Raw genomic sequence first — 21,615 nt, forward strand, 5'->3', positions numbered from 1 at the left:
AAAAAGCATTCATTGATAAAGATTAACGAGTATGTTAACACATGTTTGCACATATCACCGATATATATCACGCGTTAACTCTGCGTCCTCTCACAATCGTCTGGAGTCAGTGACGGAGCGTGGTCGCAAGCAGAATCAAGTAGCAACGACGCTTGAGAATTCTTCACAGCAGAATGAGTAATCCAAAGTTTGATCAAACTCTCGAAGACATTTTGGAGAAAAATCTACCAGAGAAGGAGCTCGCTGAAGTTAAGCGCCTTTTATATGGCCGCGAGTTGCAGTAAGATTTATTTTTATTTATATACTTAACGCATTGATTACCACGGTGGTCATCGATGACCACTGTTACTAAATTTTGTAGGATTATTAAAATAAAATAAATTTTATGGACTATAAAATATTTAACGATGTGCATGACTTATATAACACTGTCAGAGGAAAAGTGCGCAGATATAACATTTTGCAAACATTCAATGTTATAGTGTAGTATGTTTCAATCTATTGCGCTTCCACGGCAAGATATAGAAACTGCGCGTGGCAGTCAACGTATCAATCTTCAATTTGTTCTTTTTTCTTAACAGATGTTTTTGAACTGAATTTTAATATACGAAAATAGCTTTTGATACTCTCCAAACGTTTTGAGTACATTGTACCCCATGTCAATGTATTTTAGAGTGATTTGGTGTGAAATATTTTTAGATTTCACGCGATTTTGCGCGAATAAAGAATGAGTTCTGCGCATAGATGTTTCATATACTGGATAAATTTTGGCGCTGGCCAGATTTGGTGGAAAACTGAATTGTATACAGAGTATCTCGCCAAAAATATCTTTGTATTTCTTATCGTTATATTTATTTTAAATTTATGGAGTTCCATTAGTGTGACTTCTGAATGACTCATATTCTTATTCATACATTATGTATCCTAGTAACGTTGCAAGATGAACTTTGTATATTTGTTTCAATCTTCAGAAACTTAATAAAATAAATTATGAATAAAATATATATTATGAACTTTCGAACTTAAGAAAATGATAAAATTAATATTTTTAATAAGAAAGATTATATACCTATATATTTATAATTATATTGAAAATAAGAATATATAATTATATTATTCTATATTCTTAACATTTTTGTATGTAGAAGCATCTAGTTATTAGTACATCTTGTATATGATTTCTTTTATAATTAGATTACAGTTACAGTTTACCATAGTATCATATTACTAGTAACTAATTTTCTTTCTAATGTATTGAAGGTCGCTAAATCTTCCTCAATGGAACGGAAATGAAGATCTCGACGTTCAAGGATACATCGTGGGCGGCAGTGTAACGGAGCAACTACGTCCTCCACGTCTCGTCCGAGTTGGTTTGATTCAGCATTCCATAGTGCTACCAACGACAGAACCTTTGCAGAAACAAAGAAATGCTCTGCATATGAAAATTCAAAAATATGTCGACTACGCCGCAGCCTGCGGTGTCAACATACTCTGCCTCCAAGAGGCTTGGGGTATGTCTGAAAATCTACATGGTGCTTAAAAAAATACATATCAATGCAATTCATGTATATTAAAAAATCATCTACTAACTTGTCTTAAAAGCTAAAAACTTGGAATTTCATGGACTGAGAGTGTTATCATTCTAGCTATTCAAATATTTGCTTGTTTTGATGATAATCCTGCATACACTTCTGTATTTCCAAATAAAATTATATAATACTAATCTTAACGTAATTCTACAAGATTAGATAAGAATAGGGAAACCTTCTTCAAAGAACTTTCATTTTTTCCAATAAAAATTACAATTTATAATCATCTTTTTCGAAATAATTATCAATTCTTTCCATTATTTATTTTAGAAACCGTTTATCTAAAACAGAAATCTATTCATTTATGTTACAGCTATGCCATTTGCCTTTTGCACCAGAGAGAAATATCCCTGGTGTGAATTGGCTGAAGATGCTGAGAATGGATCAACCATAATACTCATGAGTGAACTTGCTCAACGGCATGGAATGGTTATCATTTCTCCAATTCTTGAGAGAGACTCTGCAAATGGCGACACTCTGTGGAACACTTCTGTAATAATTAATAACGATGGAAAGGTGATTGGAAAGGTGAGGAAGAATCATATTCCTCGCGTAGGAGATTTCAACGAGTCTACTTATTACATGGAAGGAAATACAGGACATCCTGTCTTCGAAACATGCTTTGGACGTATAGCTATTAACATTTGTTATGGTAGACATCATCCCCAGAACTGGATGATGTACGGATTGCATGGTGCTGAGGTAAAATTTATCTTTAATCATGTATTTTTTACGAATATTATAAATCATTTATATTAATAAAATTTCTAAAAATTTATTATAAAATATCTGTTCCTAGATTGTGTTCAACCCATCAGCAACAACCAGCCATACATCTGAACCATTATGGTCCATCGAAGCAAGATGTGCAGCCATAGCAAACAGTTACTACACCTGTGCTATTAATCGCGTTGGAACTGAAATGTTCCCCAATGAATTTACGTCTGGCAATGGAGCTCCTGCGCACCATGATTTTGGCCACTTTTATGGGTCCAGCTACATCACTGCTCCTGATGGAACTAGAACACCGGGCTTAAGTCGTTGTAAAGATGGTCTTCTCGTCTCTGAACTAGATCTGAACTTGTGTCGTCAGATGAAAGATATTTGGTGTTTGAGAGTAAGCTAAAACCTTAGATATTCGTGACCTTCTGTTTTTCTTTTATGACTCTTACTCTTCTTGTTCTTTTTTTGTCCTAGATGACACAAAGATTGGACTTGTACGCCAAAGAACTGAACGAATATGTGGAAAAAAACTGGAAACCACAACAGAAAAATGTGAAACAGCAGGAAAAAGACAGCAAAAATTAATAAGTCAAACACGAAATACTGCATGTCGCAGATGCTTATATTTACAAATTTCTTATTTTTGCTGATTATATGTATAAATCAAACAGACGATTATAAAAAAATATATATGTATCTAGACAAATATTCAATCAGGCAAGATTTTATATAAACAATGTTTCTTTTTATTTCATCTCAGTCATTATTTAAAAATATAAATAGAATTCTGGAAAAAGTGCGACTTAAAGATAAGTTACCATAAGTTACATATGTATGTTAGAACTCTTTTTACATACTTACAAGTTCTTCAAAAGAACTACCTTATAGTTATAAATAATATCTTATCAGAATTCACGAGATTAACTGATCGAACCGGCGTTCAACGTTGTGTTGTGGGTCTGTTTACGATAATGGAGCGCCTCCTGATACGCTTTCTTCACAGCTTTTCTGTCCGCAGGTTTTCGAGACTCGATTAATTTTGCTTCATCTAATTCTTGAGATACTCCGAGCTTCTCCAACTTTTCCCCCGGTAACCATTGCCTGCAATGATTATATATAATTACATATATACGCAAAATAACCAAATTGATAGAACAACAGGAAAACAAAGAATATAATTGCACTCTATAGAGAAATAAAATTACCATGTTCTTTTGGTATCAAAGAAGAGAACGAGAAATACTGGTTCTTTGTAATTGACGGCAAGTGCTAATACATCATCAGGCGGTGCTGGGATTGGTACACCTTTATGCACGGTGCCTCTGGGTGTATTAGGATCTATTATAAGAGCCGGATACCAGGGATATCCGCGACACTTGGCCCATACAAGTTGGAGAGCCTCCAGACCATTGCTCGCTGCACCTTGCTTGCTTTCCAGCTCTTTTTTTGCTTCATTCGCTTCTTGCTGCCTCTGTTTTTCTTCTTCTAAATCAGGAGTAGTGGACCTACTCGTTGAACAACTACTGCAACTCGAAGATTGACTTTCACCTTCTCCCACGTCGCTGTCCATTGTTCTACTTCTGCAAACATTAATTTCATATTGTACATCGATATTGTACTCAATATTTTATTGAAATACAAACGTATAATGGTTAATTCTGTTTTTCTCTGTAATTTTTCACGCTTCTATTTCTTCAGATATCCTTTTTTTTCAGAATACTTTATGCATCAAATGTGTGGAATACACAAGAGGTAATAATATTATATTAAATACTAGAACCAAATATTCAAAAGCTATCTATATTTGATTAATATTTACTGAAATATAACACCCATTTCATATGGATCTGAGAACAGTAAAGTTAAAAGGGAACAGTGTGCACCTGTACTCTTTAAAACTGTCACTCTGTTTCTTCTTATCATCCTCCAAGACGAACATTTGATTACTTCTACTGGCTCTTGCTCTTGCTTTGCGAGTGAAGAGAACTGCTGTTCTTCTATTAACTCCTCCTCCTCCTACTTCTTTCTCTCCCGATTGTAACTCAGTTTCTCCACGACTTCTGTTAGCACGGTCTCTTTTTCTAGATTTGGATGCTGTCTGTTCGTTTTCATTTACAGGGTCCAATTCAGGATAGTCTTTGCGAGCTTGATCTATAAGAGCACCGCCTTGTTCCTTCATTTTTATTCCAGCTCGATAAAACATGGTATCTTTACGGTTGTACGCCAAGCAGTTACTGACCATCAGGTTGAAATCTGCTTCAAAAGCTCCAATTGTGTCGTATTCCTGTCTTTCTATTTTGATCTAGTAAAATAAAGATTGTAATTTGTATGTGTAACATGGTAACATTTGTTTTCTCATTAAATAATTTGAAATAAGATGAATTACCTGCATGGTAGAAAAATCCATAGGATGAGATACAATTTCCAAATAATCTGGGACTTCTTTAGTGTTTACTGGTTGTCCAAACACGTCGTTTATATCTTTCATTTTGATTGCTTCTAGTAAGGAGCATAGAATACTTTCCAGTGGACGTAATTCGAACCATAAACATTTTTCTTTCCTATAGAATAAAATGAAATGTTTGAATATTTATTATATAGCTCTTGATAACTGGGTTTCTTTTCTGTGAAATCTTACACTTTGAATAATTCTTTCTTCAACTTCTCACGTTTCCGTACTAATTCACAAAGTAATCGGGCTCGCTCGAGATCCTGACGTAAACATTGCCAATACTTTAATTGCCGATACAATTCACCACGTAATTCACTATCTGGTGGTGGTGAAGAATTTTCTCCAAGTGGTGGTGGTCTGGATTGAGGATGTGAACTCTGAAGTCTCCTAAGAAGAGGAACGCCATTTCTGTATTGGCGTTTCAGAGTCCAGTATGCTATAAGACGCTGTATCAGTTGGCTTCGTTTAGGCAACCCTTCAGCTAAGCTATTTAACATCATAAATCATTAACAGAATTCTTTATATACTTTGGCACATGTGTTAAAACAATTTTATGTTTCTTACCTAGCAATTTCTTTAATACGTTCTGGAGGTATGGTTGGAATAGAAATAACTGGAGCAGAAGAACTCTTTTTATTCGCAATTGCCCTTCTTCTGGCATCAGCAGGATTGGTGGAAGGTTGATAATCAGATGGTGTATGAGCTTCACAATAAGCTGTTTTTTGAACTAACATTGGTTCCCCATTTGCAGGTTGCACTGTTCTCATACGCATACATAGACCAGCTTGTTGTGCACATGTTACATGAAATGCAGCATAACAGTTACTTTTGTGGCACTGAATACAAGCACCAGATCCTCTACGTTTGCATACACAGCATGTAAGTCTCCAACGTGCAGCAGGTATACTTTCTATACTATCAATAGGTTCCAAAAACACTGTATTAGCAAATCTTACTTCCGGTATCCACAAAGCACATACAACATGAGCCCACGTAGCTGGGCGGTCAGTTTGTTTAAAAGCACCACCCCTATTTGGGCACAAAACACAATCAACTGCTCGTGAAGGACTTTGCAAACATCTCCTGCACAACCACTGTCCTTCAGGAATATATGGTACACCATAACAATCCTGATGTACAGCTAGATTGCACATGTCACAAAATAGTATGGCATTACTGTTTTGACATTCTCCATCCATGCAAATACAGCAGACTGCATCTTCATCAGCTGCAACTCCTCCACCACCATTACTTTGTTGTTGAAAGTATGATTCTTTCTCCAATCTGTCCATCAATAATTCAAATGTATCAGGTTCCAAAGGTGGACTGAGTCCCGAAGCTAATCGCCTTTCATTTACTGTAGACAACCACGCAGTATCTTCTTCATCTAAATCATACTCTACTTCTCCTGCAAAAGGGCAACAAATTTAAATGAATCGTCACTTGAAAAGTGTAAGTATATTTGAAATAAATTACCATCAAGTTCTTCCCCACTGCGTTCCATAAATCTGATATATGAATTTGGAAGTGGTTCTGCTTCACCTAGCTGTTGTTCATACCCATCAATCTCTTTCACCATAGCTACAGGTAAATTGTTAAGAATATTCTTCTCTTCCTTGTCTTTGTCTAATGGTATAGCATGACCTTTCTGAATCGTATTTTTCTCATCAGAACTATTCCCTTCCAAGGAAATGATAGGTACTGAATCAGTGATTCCAATTTTGAATGTTTTATTTGTATCTTCGCCAATAGGATTCACCTTAAAAATAAATAATGTTACAAAATTATAAAAACAATATTTATGAATTAATTTAGGTTTAGTATACAATCTATTACAAAATAAATATACAGCAATAAGTAACATAAATAAAAATATATTGTAATGCAATACAAATGAAAAGAGATACTATTTTACAATTCATGTGTACTTTTAAAAGATTCTACAATATTAATTAACAGACTACGGATGTTTATGCAATTTTATATTTTTATGAACGTGGATAAAGAAATTTACTTTAGATATTTTATATGCTTTTATACGTTATTTGCATTATGTAGATTTTTGGAATCTCAAATTTCTCAAAAATGGATGAATATGTACAGTCTATGAATTCATTACTTTCGCGCAATTCTTACGCATTCACCGGAACAATTTCCATACCAAAACAAATTTTGATGTTTCTTGGGTGCTGAGCGTTTCGTTGTTCGCGGGGCTAGTACTATCGTTGCTAACACCGATTCTACTTCTGCCTTTTTTTTTGTTCGACTGTGGAGTGTTCATCTTCTTTCACGATCTCGCGCAGTGTATTTTGAACGATAATTAACGTGGTTATATTATCCGCACTTTCGGTTTAAAAACCTTCTCTTACATATGTTTTCTGTTTTTCAGAGCATTTCTGCTATGAATTCGCTCCGGTATCGTATACTAAAACTGTATGGACTAATGTATCTCTCATTTTCACGCAAATAGGTCCAAGATATAGTTATTTCATTAATTTGCATTTGAGGGGAAAAAGAAACGCTCGCAAACGTTTGAACAGGTAATCTAACCAATTTGAGCGGCAAACGTAATGTGCACTGACATGTTAATGCAATGAAAGTACTTTGCATCGCGTGCCAATCATAAAGCACCTTTTTCAAAAATATAGGTACTTAAACTCGTAGATTTCCTTTCCTTCTTATAAAATATAGATTTATTTCCATACATATATATTTAAATTAATTAATTAAATTAAGCTTAAACTTGGTAATTTACAGTAGATTTAATGTCTGTGATCTATGACACTGCTGACTGTAATGAAAACTCACCATTATAAACAAATAATTTGAGCATGCAACATAACCTCGCAACTAAGAAATGGAAAATTATTTTCCTTTACTAATTTCTATTGTAAAAGAATGATCATGATTTATGGAACTTTTCGTGTTGTTCTTTTAACAAGGAAAAATGTAGTAACTTTATTTAGTCAGGATATATGACGAAGTATAAATTTAATTTGATATGAATCGCGTTATATGGAACCCAAAACACGTTTTCTTTAATGTAGCAGAAAAATATAATTTTTCTGGTCTCTTTGTAGAGAAGCGTTTATAATAGATAGATAGATTTTTTATTGCTTCGCTTATGGAATTATAAGCCGTTTACTATATATTACATTTTAACATGTTCTTTCTCTTAGAGAAGTATGCAATTTATATACTATATGTATAACACAATAAGATAAAAAATATATAATAATAATATATAGTATACAATATATACAACACAAAACTCTATATAGTGCAATAATATGATAAAACAATACAAGAGTGCTTTAGTACAATAAATTATGCAAAATAAGATATATACAAGTGCGTATAGAGAAGTACTCATAATATTCATAGAGTATATAAGCGTATTTATCCTCTTTTGACGAAAATTTGAGTTAAATTTTTTTCCCCATCCACTAGATACGTAACGTAAAGACGGCTTCCAATGCGCGACGCGCGAATGAGGCCACCTGGCGGCAAAAGAAGCATTTATAAAACTGAACTCAACTCGGACGCCTATCTGGTTCTGACTATTTAGTGTACGAATTGGGGGAGGGTAAGAGATCTAACTTTACACCAGTCATTGGCAGTATTTGTTCCCATGCCCGCAGCTTTGGTTCGTCTATCGTCGTAATCGAAAGTTTGGTGTAAGGACTAGTTTACTAGATAACCGATATTTGTGTTTTGTGAAAGTGCGGTCGCACTGCGTATCAATTTGGACTAACTGGATTCGTAACCGAGGAGACCTAATGCTCCGCTGAGAATTATGTCGGATACTGATGCGGGATTACGATCGGTCACACGTCAAGTCAGCTGACATATTGCGCCCTGCTACACCGCAACAGCTCTTGGTAAGTGTCGCAATCGCGCTACTTGGTCATCAACGCCGACTATTTTTATCAAATCCCCTTGAAATACGTCCGTATAACCATACGTTTCATTTAACGTTAACGTTCGTTCTTTTTTTTTTTCATAATAACCAGTTGGTGAGATCTAGCCTGATTTTGGTTTGTCCCATTCCCTCTCGCTTTTGTACCCTTCTCTTGATCCCCCTGTCTCTCTGGCGTTTCTCTTTATAAAAAGATGTCTGACGCGATGTGGAATACGTTATTACATGGGACAAAGGAAACGACGCAATTGCTTCCTAAGTGCGTACTTCTCAAGGATAGGAGCCATGTCTCTAATGTCCGCTCCGTTTCTTCGTGCTCTTTGACTGCGTGCTTGCGTGCGTACATGCATGCGTGTGGCCGTGTGTCCGCACGACGGCAGCGCCGATACGATTCAAGCGCAAATCCACACTTAAGCATTTATTCTCCTTCTGTTCTCCTCCTCTGGATGTTCATACCCCCTTTCGTGCACCCACATCCGCACTGGTCTTAAATCCCCTCCCTTTAACCCTTCGTGCGTTCCTTGGAAATTAGTGAAATTAGTTCCTTGTTCTATTCTATTCTTTCTTAGTTAATTTAATTACACAATATTCTAGGGATCAGTACAAATCGAATTTTCAAATAGGTTTTTTAATAACTTTAAGCCTGACATTTATTCTTAGACAATTTCGTATAGGTTATAAGTTCAGACATTGTTTTGAGGTTATGATCCCCTTCTCCTGTATGAAACGCCTGAAATTCGTTAGAATAGTGTGATTGAGTTTTTTGTAGCTCTTACCCGTCAATGGTAGTCGAAATTATTCGAAAACTTTCATCATGTGTGTTCGTTATATGAAGTTTAGGTTTATTTCCATAACTTGTCGCTATCTCGAGGAATTGTTGAGCAACCTTAGCTGTGTTCTTTAGATGTATCGCGTATTTGCAATAGTTTGATATGATATATACAACATCTTGGTACGCAGAATAGTGATCGTAGTCATAAATCGTAATTCTCGTGTAAGAGAGAATCTGTAGGTAGCATTGACGAGGTTATAAAATCGAGTGCCCACGACAAGCAATGGCAGCGATGAGGAGTGAGGACAAAAGTTTACGATTTCATCGGTTGCTAATTCTCTTCGAATTTTCAAGCTATGGCGACCGCGTTGTTCGCTAACGATCTGAAATTAACGTACTTTAATCCTGAGTCCTTTTGTATGATAATTTACCAACTAATCATGTTAGTGAATTGACATGTTTACAAATTGTAGGTTATTTGTATAAATTTTATTTATACAATTTTACGTGGAATTAGATAATGAAAAACCCTTTTCACAATAATTTATCAACGTGTTACAAGTCTTAGCTTCGAAACTTTATTTTTTCAAGTTTATAATTTTCTCAGACAAATGGGTAATCAGGTGACACGCGAGTCTCATAATTTACTTTTATTATAAAAAATTGTATTATCAATTTTGTTGTAGATTAGAATTTTCATTTTTATAGTTTTACGTGGATTAGTATAATGTAGGTTCTTTTTCACAATGATTTAGCAACATGTGACAAGTTTTAGGTTAGAATCTTTATTTTCACAATTTTATAATTTTATCAATCAAAGAAGTCAATCAGATGATTCGTGGGTTTGAAAATAAATGTTTAAAAATTTTCCTTTATTTAAAAAAATTATCGATTTTATTATAGGATAGAAACTTGCAATTCCAAAGATAATATAAAGTAACATAAGTAAATCAGATGTAATTTATGCAATTTTATTTTGCTAGTATTATGCAAGAGAATTTGACAGTGACTCGTGACTTATAAAATTTTACCAACAATATTGGTTGAATGATGTAAGAAGGTCCTGACCTCAATAAAACCAAGTTTTGTTAGGTATATCGAGTAGTACGATTGAAGTGATTAGCAGGTTGATGCTGTGTGTCGGTGTAGATTAACCTCACCCGAGCCACACCTCGCTTTCTTCCGCTACATGACTGATACCGTAAAATGGCTGCATGTAGATTTACAAGCAGAATAATATCGCGTGTGATAATGCCTTCGAGGAATTTCACTGTCGATTGTCGGTAAGCGTGCGCGTAAGCGCGCGCGCCAATCAGATCTTCGTGGATCCATCAACTACTAAAAATTTTTTTCCTCAATGAATTTTCATATCTAATGAATTACAAAGATGTTCTTTTTTTCGTAAAACTCCGTTTTCAACGGAAGATGAGTCAGTCATTTATCGTTCTTAACCTCAACGGATGCGTTTAAAATCATCGTCGACCATATATATACGTCGTACTTTGGAAGATATTCATACCACGTGTCATTGGACTGTACAGTCGAATTTCGTAAGAACAATGAGAGAAGAGTATAGGCGACTGACAACCAAAATAAAGTTGCAAGTACAATTTTAGATCGTCTTTATTCATCTCCCCCCTTTGTTGTATATTGCAAGATTAGAATTTTTGCGCATATTTTTTGACGCTACTTAAATGACATTTTGATAAAACAATTTTTTGTAATCTTTTGCATTAGATTTTCCGAAGACACTATATTCGACAAATTAAGAAACTTACATATGAGAAATCAACGCAAATCGCATACAGATTGGTATATATTTGTATTTGTCTTATAGTTGTTTATAATAATTAGAGTATACATATATAAAATTAAAAATACTATTTTATTGTATTTATCACTTAAATATCACTAGAAAAGAAACTATACGTATACATATATTTTTCTTTTTAGTTAATGTTTGTCAGATTTAAATTCCGTTTCAAATTTTCTAGTTTCTGTTTCACTATCAATTTCAATGGTTTTCTCAAGATAAAAGTCAAGGTCAGATACAAAATTCATACCTCGTATAAAACTTTAATATAAATATAGATATATTTGCAAACCAAAATTCATACCTCATATAAAACTTTATAATATATAAATATAGATATATTTGCAAACCAAAGAGAAATTATTCAATTCGTCTTATTTTTTTAATATGCAAAAATCAATTAAATGTAATACAATATTCTATTCCAAGTCAGTATAATTATAATCGATTGTAATTCTTGATACATAAATTTACGCAACTTCGTATCAAAAAATTTTCTATGCATATATTATGTAAATATATTTATTCAATTAGAATTGTTAAACAATCGTGCCGATGCAAACGAATGGAAACTAAATCTTTGTGTAAATCAGCGATTTGTTTTTGAGCGACTCATGATTAGTAATTTTCATTGTATCAACTTTTGAGCGAGCAAACGTGTTTGTGCCAAACAAAACTGAACCCTAGATAAGTAAAGCGGAAAACAGGGACACGTCATTATCAAGAAATGTGTCAAACGTGTATTTAATACTAGGACGACCACAGTAGTCGCCATAAACAACTCATAGCTTTTCATAGAAATTTTATTGATTTACAATAGTACGAGTGATCCACAAGTCGCTTCCCCATTAAAAAATTGTGCAACTTTTTTATTACATATTTCTAAATCTTTGTTTCAGATCTTTAAATTTTGTTTTTTTTTGGAAATTTATAGTAGAAAAGAGCACAACGAAGCAACGAGTAAAAATAATAGAAATTTATTTTCGAAATCAAGGCTCCATTGTTCTAACACTATTTTCACCTCAACATTTCAGGTTTTGGAGCACTGAAAACCCAAAAGTTGTTCATTAATGTAAATTGCATAATTAATTGTAATTGCAGATTACAATTTGGTATAACGTTATGTCACAAAGAGTAGTCAAGCTTTACTTTTTTCTTCTTTTTTTTTTATACTCTTTGTTCTGTTGCGAATTTTTCTATTATAAATTCCAAAAGAAAAATAGGAAAATAACTAGAAATCTGAAACAAAAAGGTAAAAATATATAATACAAAAATGTTATACAACTTTTAAATGAGAAACTAACTTATGGATCACGCTATATATTTCTAAAAAATTTAAATGATTTGTTGTGAAGCGTATAGAAAGAGATATTATATTGTTTTGCTATTGTATATTTTTATTTATATTATTGCATTTTTTAAAATATTTTTTTATTATATATTATTGTATACATCATTTTTTTTTTTTTTTTTTTTTTTTTTTTTTTGGACAAAATTGTATATTTTAGTCATCTACACTTCTAATTTTTAAATCACAGACGAGTGTAATTTTTGGGGCAGATCGCCATGTAAAATTCGCGCGCGTTTCTCCGTAACGAACTAGTTAGTTACTTTCCGTTCGAAAGTGTTTCTATTCCAATTGGTCGTGTAAACTATAAACGAAAGTTTCATTAAAGACGGTGCCTTTAATTGGCTGTACTGAGTGTTACTGTCATTGTCGGCGCGATAAATGTCATGTCGAAACTCTAGACCGGAAGTAGTGTTTTATGTCGATGACGATATAAATAACGATCGAACAAATTTTGTAAATTTGTTACTTAAGGCAAATTACATACATGAAATAATTATGCAAATTTGTTGCTTTTTAAAAAACAATCGTCATAATGACTTTAGAAAATATTAATTTTTGTAGTAATGATTAGTCATAGCTTATATAAATATATAAATCAATTTTGGAAAATTAGGGATATTACATTAAAAGCATATTCAAGCATATCTTAGGTCATTTTTTATCATATCATACTAAATATTTTTAATGTTATACATATTATTGGACTTACTGAATAAAGATGTCATGACATTGCAAATATAATTTTTGTCTTTGTTATCTGCTCAGTTTTCCGTAGTATTGAAATAGTTTGGAAATCATTCTTATTGATAATATCGCCAGAGAAAATTAGAAATATTGGAACTAGAATATTCGGGCATATTTTTATGTCATTTTTTATCATGTTGCACACGGAAATGAAATGTTTCGTTTACATTTGTCACAGATGTGTATTTGATTTAGTTGTAAGAGAAATAATAGTTGATAACCCTAATTTAATTTCATACATGTCACTGCACTTGTTAATTAAAAATGTCATGACATATTACAAATAATTTTTGTCTTTTGTCTGTTCATTTTTCCGTAGTATTGGGATAGTTTAAAAATCATTGATATTTAGACATTTCTAGTATATAGGAATGGTGACAGTAAAAATGTTATTTATTCATATTGCAACAACTTCTAATTTTTGCATCACAAAATTTTATTGTTAATTTCGATATACAATTATATGCTTATTATATGATTGCAACTAAAGGCATTAATATTAGAGCCCAGTAACGTTTCAGAATTCAGAAATTTATTTTATACTCACCATTATACCTAAATGCGACAAAAATTATTTTTTCCGTTATATTTGATGATCTATATTAACGATTTTTAACATAGATTTCAGTTTATGTATTTATCGTGTCTAAGTTATCGACCGTCGGTAAATTTAGAAATATTCAAATAATTTCGAACGTAAAGAAGTTAATTATCTGAAATAAAGCAAAGTCATGTATCGAGGTTATCATATGCAATGAGATGCGAAAATAAAATTCAATAGCTTCCAAAGATAGAATAGGAAATTCTTTCTTATTCATATTTTCTTCTCCGTGACACTTCTTAACACGTGTTTTACGTTTGATTTGACTTTCATTTACTGCACTGACGTCATTGATTCCGAAAAACTAACGGATTCAGATCCCGTTCATCGCTTTAATCCTTTTACGATGATAAATTTTCATTAAAAGACGGATAAATTATACCAATTATTGATTACTGCATGTTTTTCATTAGTAATAAGCTTTCAATTACTGTGGTGATGTCATGATGTCCGAATTAGTAGCGTATTCAAATACCGTTCATTTCTTGTTCCAACTCCTTCACTATGGTGGATTTTCGTCCAGATACAAATGAATTACATTAATTATTAGTTAACAGATATTTTTTACTCGAAATATACGTGATATTTCTAGATTCTGTTTTAAAGCTGATTGAGCAACAGGTCGAATACTTTGTGTCAAAATATATGACACCGACATCGCTTATTAATTTGATTGATATTTTAATTTTATAATTAAAATATATAATGTTGAAGTAAATTTCTGTTGTTTTTATAATATACAAAAGAAAGCTTTTTTTATGTAGTGAAAGTGAAAACGCCAGAGATATATGTACATATAATTACTTTAAAGGAATTTATTAAAGCTATCAGAATGGTCAAACTAACTAATTCATAATTTTTCATTAAAATTTATAGATTTATAAAATAGTATAATTTTTTACATATTTTTTATATTGTGCATTTCTTCACATGTATATCTTTCATTTGGACTTCTTTGCTACAAATCTTATATCTTAATTACAGTTTAACTATATCTTAGTTATAATTTTAATGTTAAATTTAGTGAATAATTGTTTATCACAGTACTTTATTAAGCTGTAGAAATAATGGAAAAATAAATTTAAACAAATTTCTACGAATCAAAGGTGAAGTATCTTTGAAGTTATACGAACTAAGAGAACGGAAAAAAATTCTATGCTAGCCTTTCATTTCGCATCTGTCGGCATACATCAGACAATATATATGTAGTTTTGGTTTTATTGTATTACATAGGTATCATCGAGAGATCATGCCGCGACATCTACAAATTCATTCGAGAAATACAGTACAACACATCATCATACATCTCGTAATCAAGAATACTGTCGCAATATTTCCCAAAAATTACATGTTAATTATCCATCTACGAGAAATCATGATCATTGTTAAGTCTGATTCGATGGAAAGAAAAACTTACAAGAGGTTAGAAAACCTATCGCAGAAAGAACGATCGCGTGAGTGCGCATGCCCGAAGCAGGGAGAAAGACCGACTGAGTCGTATAATACGTATTCGAGAAAGAAAGAGAGAAAGAGCGACGAAAATAAGTGGCGGAAATTCAAGTATTCTCTAACGAGTCTAGTAAATCTTCAAACATACTGTTTATGTTATTTCTTATATGTATACGCAGTATAAAAGAAGGGCAAGAAAAAATTTAATGGGACATTCCTCTTTTTATGATGGTAGGTAAAAGCATAGACGTAAGAAATGTAGAGGGTGCCTAATAAAGAAAGGATATTTGTTTCTAATAGATAGAAAAGGAAGGAAAGACCTCATTATTTATCTGTAGACTGCGAATTTTTATGCGTTTATGAAAAATTCGAAGATACAAAAATGCACACAATGCACATAGATAATCAAAATACATTTCTATTTAAATTTCATTCTTTTAGATAAAGATATAAAGATGAATATAAAAATCCATAAATTAGTTATTTACAGAAGTAAATGGTAATCTATGCTGTACAATTTACGTTACATGAGAACCGTTAGGTCTATCTTGAATAGAACGGCTACAAAACCGTAATAGACGAGACCTGGGTAAATTACGCTTTATCTATCTTCTATGTTAATATTATAAAAAGGAAAGTACTTAGGTCTTTGTGTGTTCCGAGGTAATCTCAGAAACTATTCAACCAATTTAGATAATCCCTTGACCGTTGAAAAATACATTTCCTTCAAATGAATACAAGTATATTTTATTACCCTTAATTCTCAGGGAACCCCGAAAAGGCCATAAATACGATATATAAAATAAAACCGAAAGAAGGCCCAAACTGCAGTTTGATTTCCACCACAGGGTTGTGCGTTGCTCGACCGACAGTTGATAGTTACTTCCTATAAATATTTCTTGACAGTGTTACTTCTTATAAATATTGCAAATGACAGTGAATCTATAATTGTGAAGCTAAATTCATATCAGTTCTTTCCAGTTATATGCAGACAAAGTCGTGAGTAATAACTAGTAACATCTAACCTTATCGCGGGCAAGTGTGCGCAGCCTGTCGTTGGTTGTACGTCCGCCCAGAGGCCGTACGTCCAAACGATCGCCATCGTGAAAACATTCGGCTCGTCGTTATCGTTGTTTCTCCTCCGTCCTTGCAGGTTCCTCGGATTGAAGTAATATCGAGCGCGAAGTTGCACGCACAAAGAGCGAGAAAGAGAGACGGAGAAAAGGAAAGAAAGGAAACGAGACAGAGCTATTTGGTAATATTTCGTTTTAGCTTTGGCGGTGAAAGAGAAAGAGCTATTTGGTAATATTTCGTTTTAACTTTGGCGATGAGAAAGAAAAAGAAAGGAAGCGAGATAGAGCTATTTGGTAATATTTCGTTTTAGCTTTGACGGAGAGAGAGGCCTCCTAAGAGACAAAGCCAACGCGCGCATCGCGAGAGAGTGGTCAAAGCGAGAATTGCGCCGCCGAGATTTATCAAGCAGAGGCTCAGAAGGGAAGAGAGCCTTCTCGACCGACGGTCGACCCAATCGGTCGTGGTAAACTGCTACACGTCGTCTAACGTGTCTCTTAAACACACGACAAGGATAGACAAGGGGAGCCCACTTAAATGCCTCGAACGAATTCTTACTCCATGTTGTGCGTTGGTTGCGACACGACTGCGTGTTGGAAAGTGAGTAATATCACGTTTCCCCCCGATCACGCCTTTATACGATTTTATTGCGTTGAACACGAAAAATCGGATAAAAGGGGTTATGACGAATTTGAAAATTTCCCAACCCCTTTGTAATTATTGTGTTCTTTCTTTCTTTTAACTCCCGTTTTTTTCTTCGCTTTTCTTCGTCATCGACAATTGTTTGCTTCTCGTTGCCCGATTTCTTGGTTTTATTTGCCCTTGGAGGAATTACATACACATTCTCTCTCCCTCTCTCTTTCTTTCGTGAGCACTGAAACTGTTCTACACGAGGGAACGGCCCTTGTCTCAAGATATCGTTACTGCTGCTGCTGACGACTTCTCTCTATTCTATGTATAGACTCCTCGTTGTGTACGCGCGTGTGTGCAAGTGAAAATTCGACATGAAAAATCAAGCGTCTGGTTTCTTTGAGACAGTACGGATGTAGTCGACGGTATTTCCTATATAATGCGTCTATTATGGTGCAGTGATTGCTCCGTTTTCTCGTCCTTTTAAACCTGAATTGAGGCCCATCGTGTTCGACACTTTTTTTTAATTAAATAATTTCTAGTGATTTGAATTCTATTTGAGGACAGGCTACCTGTACACGAGTTTCCTAAAATTAAATGTTTGTGCTTTGTCATTGACAAATAAAGGTTGCAGTGATAATTACTTTGTACACTTGTATTGTACTCTTTGTCTTATTTCATTCTGTATAACAGATTTATTCTTTTAAAGTTTATTGTTTAGTTTTAGAGTTCTTTCTTTTTTACTAATTTTAAACTATAGATTGTATCGTGACAAACAAAGAGATGTTAAAGAAAGCTGCATTTTGGTAGGTGAATGTATGGTGACACGCGGTCGTGAAGGAGCAACTGGAGAGCGAGCTGTGGCAAAAGAAGCTTAATTATCTCCCATTTAGTTGACTGCAACTTGCTCGATATTGTTTCGAGTGATTGCATATAGGATAAAACTAAGGACTTTGTTTAATCATTGAGGTTTTATTGGGATAAACAAAGAAAATGGAACGAGAATCTAATCCCATGCAAGCTCTGTGCCGCAGCGGCTGTGGATTTTATGGCTCCCCAGCCACAGATGGCCTTTGTTCTCTTTGTTACAAAGAAAACCTAAAAAAGAAGCAGCAACCTCCTGTGTCAGCTGCCACTGTACCAACATCTCAAACCGTCTCTGGTAACGCTGGCACGTTGCAAGGCGGTTTTGGTAGTCCTGCAGCTACAGGAACTACAGCCCAACCTACCATTCCTACCATACCTCAATCAACGACAGATCTGCCTAGCTCCAAAGAAGTAAGTTTTATTCAAATTATATTTATGCGTATTTAAACTTTCATAAAACTAGTTTATTACTTTTAATTAGAACAATGAAGATTAGAAAAGGAGAATTAAGGTTTATTACCTAATTTTAATTGTCATAAGTAGACTATGCATATTTATTTATTTATAAGTATGCAGAAAGGTACAAAGATGTGCACAAATGGAAAATCATTATAGAATATCGAAAGTGAAGTACATATTATTACATTTACAAAATAAAACATTCTTCTATTCGTTCAATTTTTTATCTGTTTCTATAAAAGTATAAACTTGCATAAAGATCCCCAGTCTATTTATAGAATTCTATGGAAAAATGATAGAAGGATATTATTCAGCAGTTGTAAATTAATAACTCTTTATTTCTATTATGCTTTAGATAAATAGGGAAGATCAAGAAAATGAAGTAGGTGTAAGCAGTGGAGCAGTAGGAGAAGGATCTGTGAGTAGTGGGGATGCAGACGACTGCTTCGATGGCAAAGAGACTGACAAAGAATCTAAGAAGAAGAAAAATCGTTGCGTCGTGTGTCGCAAAAAAGTTGGTTTGACGGGTAAGTTAATGACAATTAGAAGATATTCTTGATCCATTTTGGGCAATTCACGATTCGATTTGTTTCTCTTAACAGGATTTGAATGCCGTTGTGGAGGACTGTTCTGCTCTGTGCATCGATACAGTGACAAGCACGATTGCAAGTTCGATTACAGAGAAATGGGCGCTCAAGAAATTCGGCGCAACAATCCAGTTGTTGTTGGTGAAAAAGTGCAAAAAATTTGAACTATTTAGTGCGTAGATCGTTGGGAAAATGGTTATATAACTATATAAACAAAGCAGAATATAAAACAAAAAAACGGAGAAAAAATGAGATAAATTATCTGGCAGCTGATTGCACGTCGAGGGGCGAGACGGGTGAATGCGAGGATCGTGAACGAAAGGTAGCAGGGAATTAGTATGAAAGAGCGAGAATGAGGGAGAGAAAGAAAATTGTAGTAAATGTGTTAGAACGAGTAAGAGTGAAAGTTGCGAGCTTATTGTGCTCGTAGAGAGGAAGAAAAATACGTGAGAGAATGGAAAATTTAAAAGGAATACAAAAATTGGTTTGTACACGATATGCAAATATAATATATAGAAACGCCGAAAAAAGATATATAGACGAAATTTTCCGAAGGAAGAATGAAAAAAACACAAATAGGAAAGACTAACGCGAAAAGTAAAAAGGAGAAACAAACAAAGAAACAAATTAGAGTGCGTGCCACGTGTACGAGTGCTTCGAGAAAATTTTTGGATGCTAGTGCCATGTCAGATTGTCATCTTAAGCCAGAGTTCTAATCGAAAATATTTTTGGTTCTAACTGCTGTGCGCGCTGTCAGCTTATTACTACTATTTACCTCTATTATTATCTACGGCTTATTATTATTTTATCTTATGTTTATTAATTTACTTAAAAAAAAAGAAAATGCAAAATTCGCGTACGGAAGTGTTTGTTTTTTTCTTTTTTTTTCTTTTTTCTTTTTTAGATATTAAACTTTAGAGAGAAAAAAGAACACGAATTCTTGGTGCGATCTTGTTCGGTTTTGTTCCGAAACGTCTCATCGGGGATCCGGGTTTTTGAATTGTGAACGAGAGAGGGAAAGGGAGAGCGAGCGAGCGAGTGAGCAAGAAAGAATGAACAAAAAGGAAATTTTATATGTATATAATCTATATTTCTGTTTCGTTCGTAATATCCAAAAAATAAAAAAAAGGGAATGTTGCTTAGGTAGTGACGTTGATGGGTGATCACAATCCTAGGTTAACAATTAGTCTAATAATTATTAAGTATATTAGTCTATTGATTCATAAATAATGCAATGAAGTATAAGTAGTACTGTGTGTTTATGTCCAATTTCACGTGAATATAACCAAGCATTATTCCTTATTAAATATGTTTCAAACTATATTGCAAATCAATTATTTACGCCATGCGTTAATAAATATCTTCGCTGAAAAGAGAAGAAGAAAAAAGAACAAAGTGGCGAGCTCTGTAATGATTCTTCGTCTGATTCCCCGAATGATAATACTTCGAGATTAGGAAAAAAATTAGGTTGTGTCACGTGACTCGTCCAGTCGGTTTTCTCGTTTCTCTTTGTGTCTTCTAAATAAGATTTCTAGTATATATATTGGTGCTAAAATACACTTTGTACGATGAAACGTTTAAAGGCCAGCCAGACATAAATAAAAAAAAAGGAAAAATAATAACGAACGAGAGGCCCCTCGACGAAGGGACGACTATCGGCCCTGTTGTACTCGATCGATGAAAGAAACAAAAATTTCTCCGTCTGTCTAACCATTTTCTTCCGTGTTGCAATACTTTTTAACGAAATGAAGAAGAAATCTTAAAAAAATGGAAGAAAAACGCGAAAGAAACGTACGTTTCAGTTCTTTTGTTCAGCGTGTCTCTTGATTCTTAGACTAGGTTGTAGCTGAGAAAGAGAGAAAAAAGTTGCTGTAGGTGTTGAGTTTTATGTCGCTTCTACAAACAAAAAAAACTGAAAAACAAAAACTGTTGCACGAAGCAATTTGTTGTAAAAAAAGAATAAAAATAAAAAAAAAGAAAAGGAACAAGGAGAATAAAAATTTGTCCTTGTTGCTTCGTGAGTTTTCCAAAAACAGAAAGAGTTGCTTTTCCCGCGTATCGTTGTCTTCTTTCGAGCGTGCGAAAAAAGATTCGATAGTCGTCACACTGGGTCTTTTGCGATTTTAAAGACAACTAAATTGGGAGAAAGGAAGAAATTGAGTGAGAGCGAGAGCGAGAGTGAGAATGTAAAGGGAGAGCAAGAGAGTAAGACGAAAAAACACCACACTGTGTATCGTACCATCATGTTTTTTTTTGCTCTGTCTTTAAGAATAATTGCGTTTCGTTGTTTTTCTTTTTTTTTTCTTTCTAATAGATTGTTGATCCTTCGTTCTTTTTAAGGTTTTGCGTGATAGCCAATCTAGCGATAAAAAAAAAGATATTGAAACGAAAAAGTCGTCTTTATGAGAATACAAAGAAAGAAGAAAAGTCCTTGTATTGATACGTTAAATAGAATAAAGTGAATCGTTCTTAATTTCAGTGCCACGTTATGGATGATCCTTATTTTATAATATAGTCGATACAATTCTGTATGTACTTCTTGCAAAACGAGAGGAAGCTAAGAGAGAAAGCGATTTCTATAGAAACTT

At 33.7% G+C, this 21,615-nt stretch overlaps 3 protein-coding genes across 8 annotated transcripts; 2 read left to right on the forward strand and 1 right to left on the reverse strand.

Annotated features, from left to right (window-relative positions):
- The first annotated feature begins 68 nt into the window (after window positions 1–68).
- Window positions 69–3,049, forward strand: LOC132914473 (beta-ureidopropionase). Its single transcript, XM_060973617.1, has 5 exons — window positions 69–280; window positions 1,261–1,511; window positions 1,903–2,291; window positions 2,389–2,706; window positions 2,787–3,049. Exons 1-5 carry the CDS (start codon window positions 174–176, stop codon window positions 2,895–2,897), a joined length of 1,176 nt encoding a protein of 391 aa, XP_060829600.1. The 5' UTR covers window positions 69–173; the 3' UTR covers window positions 2,898–3,049.
- Window positions 2,916–7,336, reverse strand: LOC132914462 (bromodomain-containing protein homolog). Of its 2 annotated transcripts, none has more exons than XM_060973596.1 (8): window positions 6,926–7,336; window positions 6,241–6,523; window positions 5,329–6,172; window positions 4,951–5,250; window positions 4,699–4,873; window positions 4,196–4,614; window positions 3,518–3,892; window positions 2,916–3,413 (listed from the first exon to the last, which is right to left on the reverse strand). In XM_060973596.1, exons 1-8 carry the CDS (start codon window positions 7,043–7,045, stop codon window positions 3,233–3,235), a joined length of 2,697 nt encoding a protein of 898 aa, XP_060829579.1. In that variant the 5' UTR covers window positions 7,046–7,336; the 3' UTR covers window positions 2,916–3,232. The 2 variants fall into 2 exon arrangements, with proteins under 2 accessions (XP_060829579.1, XP_060829580.1); XM_060973597.1 differs by having other exon boundaries at window positions 6,779–7,336.
- A 991-nt stretch (window positions 7,337–8,327) lies between these two features.
- LOC132914485 (AN1-type zinc finger protein 5) lies at window positions 8,328–21,505 on the forward strand. Of its 5 annotated transcripts, none has more exons than XM_060973634.1 (6): window positions 8,328–8,645; window positions 16,567–16,715; window positions 16,798–17,084; window positions 17,925–18,392; window positions 18,796–18,967; window positions 19,043–21,505. In XM_060973634.1, the coding sequence occupies exons 4-6, from the start codon at window positions 18,108–18,110 to the stop codon at window positions 19,189–19,191; spliced, it is 606 nt and encodes a 201-aa protein (XP_060829617.1). In that variant the 5' UTR covers window positions 8,328–8,645; window positions 16,567–16,715; window positions 16,798–17,084; window positions 17,925–18,107; the 3' UTR covers window positions 19,192–21,505. The 5 variants fall into 5 exon arrangements, with proteins under 5 accessions (XP_060829617.1, XP_060829619.1, XP_060829620.1 ...); XM_060973636.1 differs by having other exon boundaries at window positions 16,567–16,668; XM_060973637.1 differs by lacking the exon at window positions 16,567–16,715.
- Window positions 21,506–21,615: the final 110 nt, after the last annotated feature.

The sequence above is a fragment of the Bombus pascuorum genome, chromosome 15 (genome assembly GCF_905332965.1).
Source record: "Bombus pascuorum chromosome 15, iyBomPasc1.1, whole genome shotgun sequence".
Lineage (NCBI taxonomy): Eukaryota > Metazoa > Arthropoda > Insecta > Hymenoptera > Apidae > Bombus > Bombus pascuorum.

Bases quoted from the DNA above. Each gene is read 5' to 3' on its own strand.
- LOC132914462 (XM_060973596.1), bottom strand. From the start codon at position 7,045: ATGAACACTCCACAGTCGAACAAAAAAAAAGGCAGAAGTAGAATCGGT. The intron at 6,524-6,925 runs GTATGGAAATTG...TTTATTTTTAAG, and splicing joins AAACATCAAAATTTGTTTTG to GTGAATCCTATTGGCGAAGA. The intron at 4,874-4,950 runs GTAAGATTTCAC...TTTATTCTATAG, and splicing joins AAGAAAGAATTATTCAAAGT to GAAAGAAAAATGTTTATGGT.
- LOC132914473 (XM_060973617.1), top strand. From the start codon at position 174: ATGAGTAATCCAAAGTTTGATCAAACTCTCGAAGACATTTTGGAGAAA. The intron at 281-1,260 runs GTAAGATTTATT...AATGTATTGAAG, and splicing joins TTATATGGCCGCGAGTTGCA to GTCGCTAAATCTTCCTCAAT. The intron at 2,707-2,786 runs GTAAGCTAAAAC...TTTTTGTCCTAG, and splicing joins AAGATATTTGGTGTTTGAGA to ATGACACAAAGATTGGACTT.
- LOC132914485 (XM_060973634.1), top strand. From the start codon at position 18,108: ATGGAACGAGAATCTAATCCCATGCAAGCTCTGTGCCGCAGCGGCTGT. The intron at 18,393-18,795 runs GTAAGTTTTATT...ATTATGCTTTAG, and splicing joins ATCTGCCTAGCTCCAAAGAA to ATAAATAGGGAAGATCAAGA. The intron at 18,968-19,042 runs GTAAGTTAATGA...TTCTCTTAACAG, and splicing joins CAAAAAAGTTGGTTTGACGG to GATTTGAATGCCGTTGTGGA.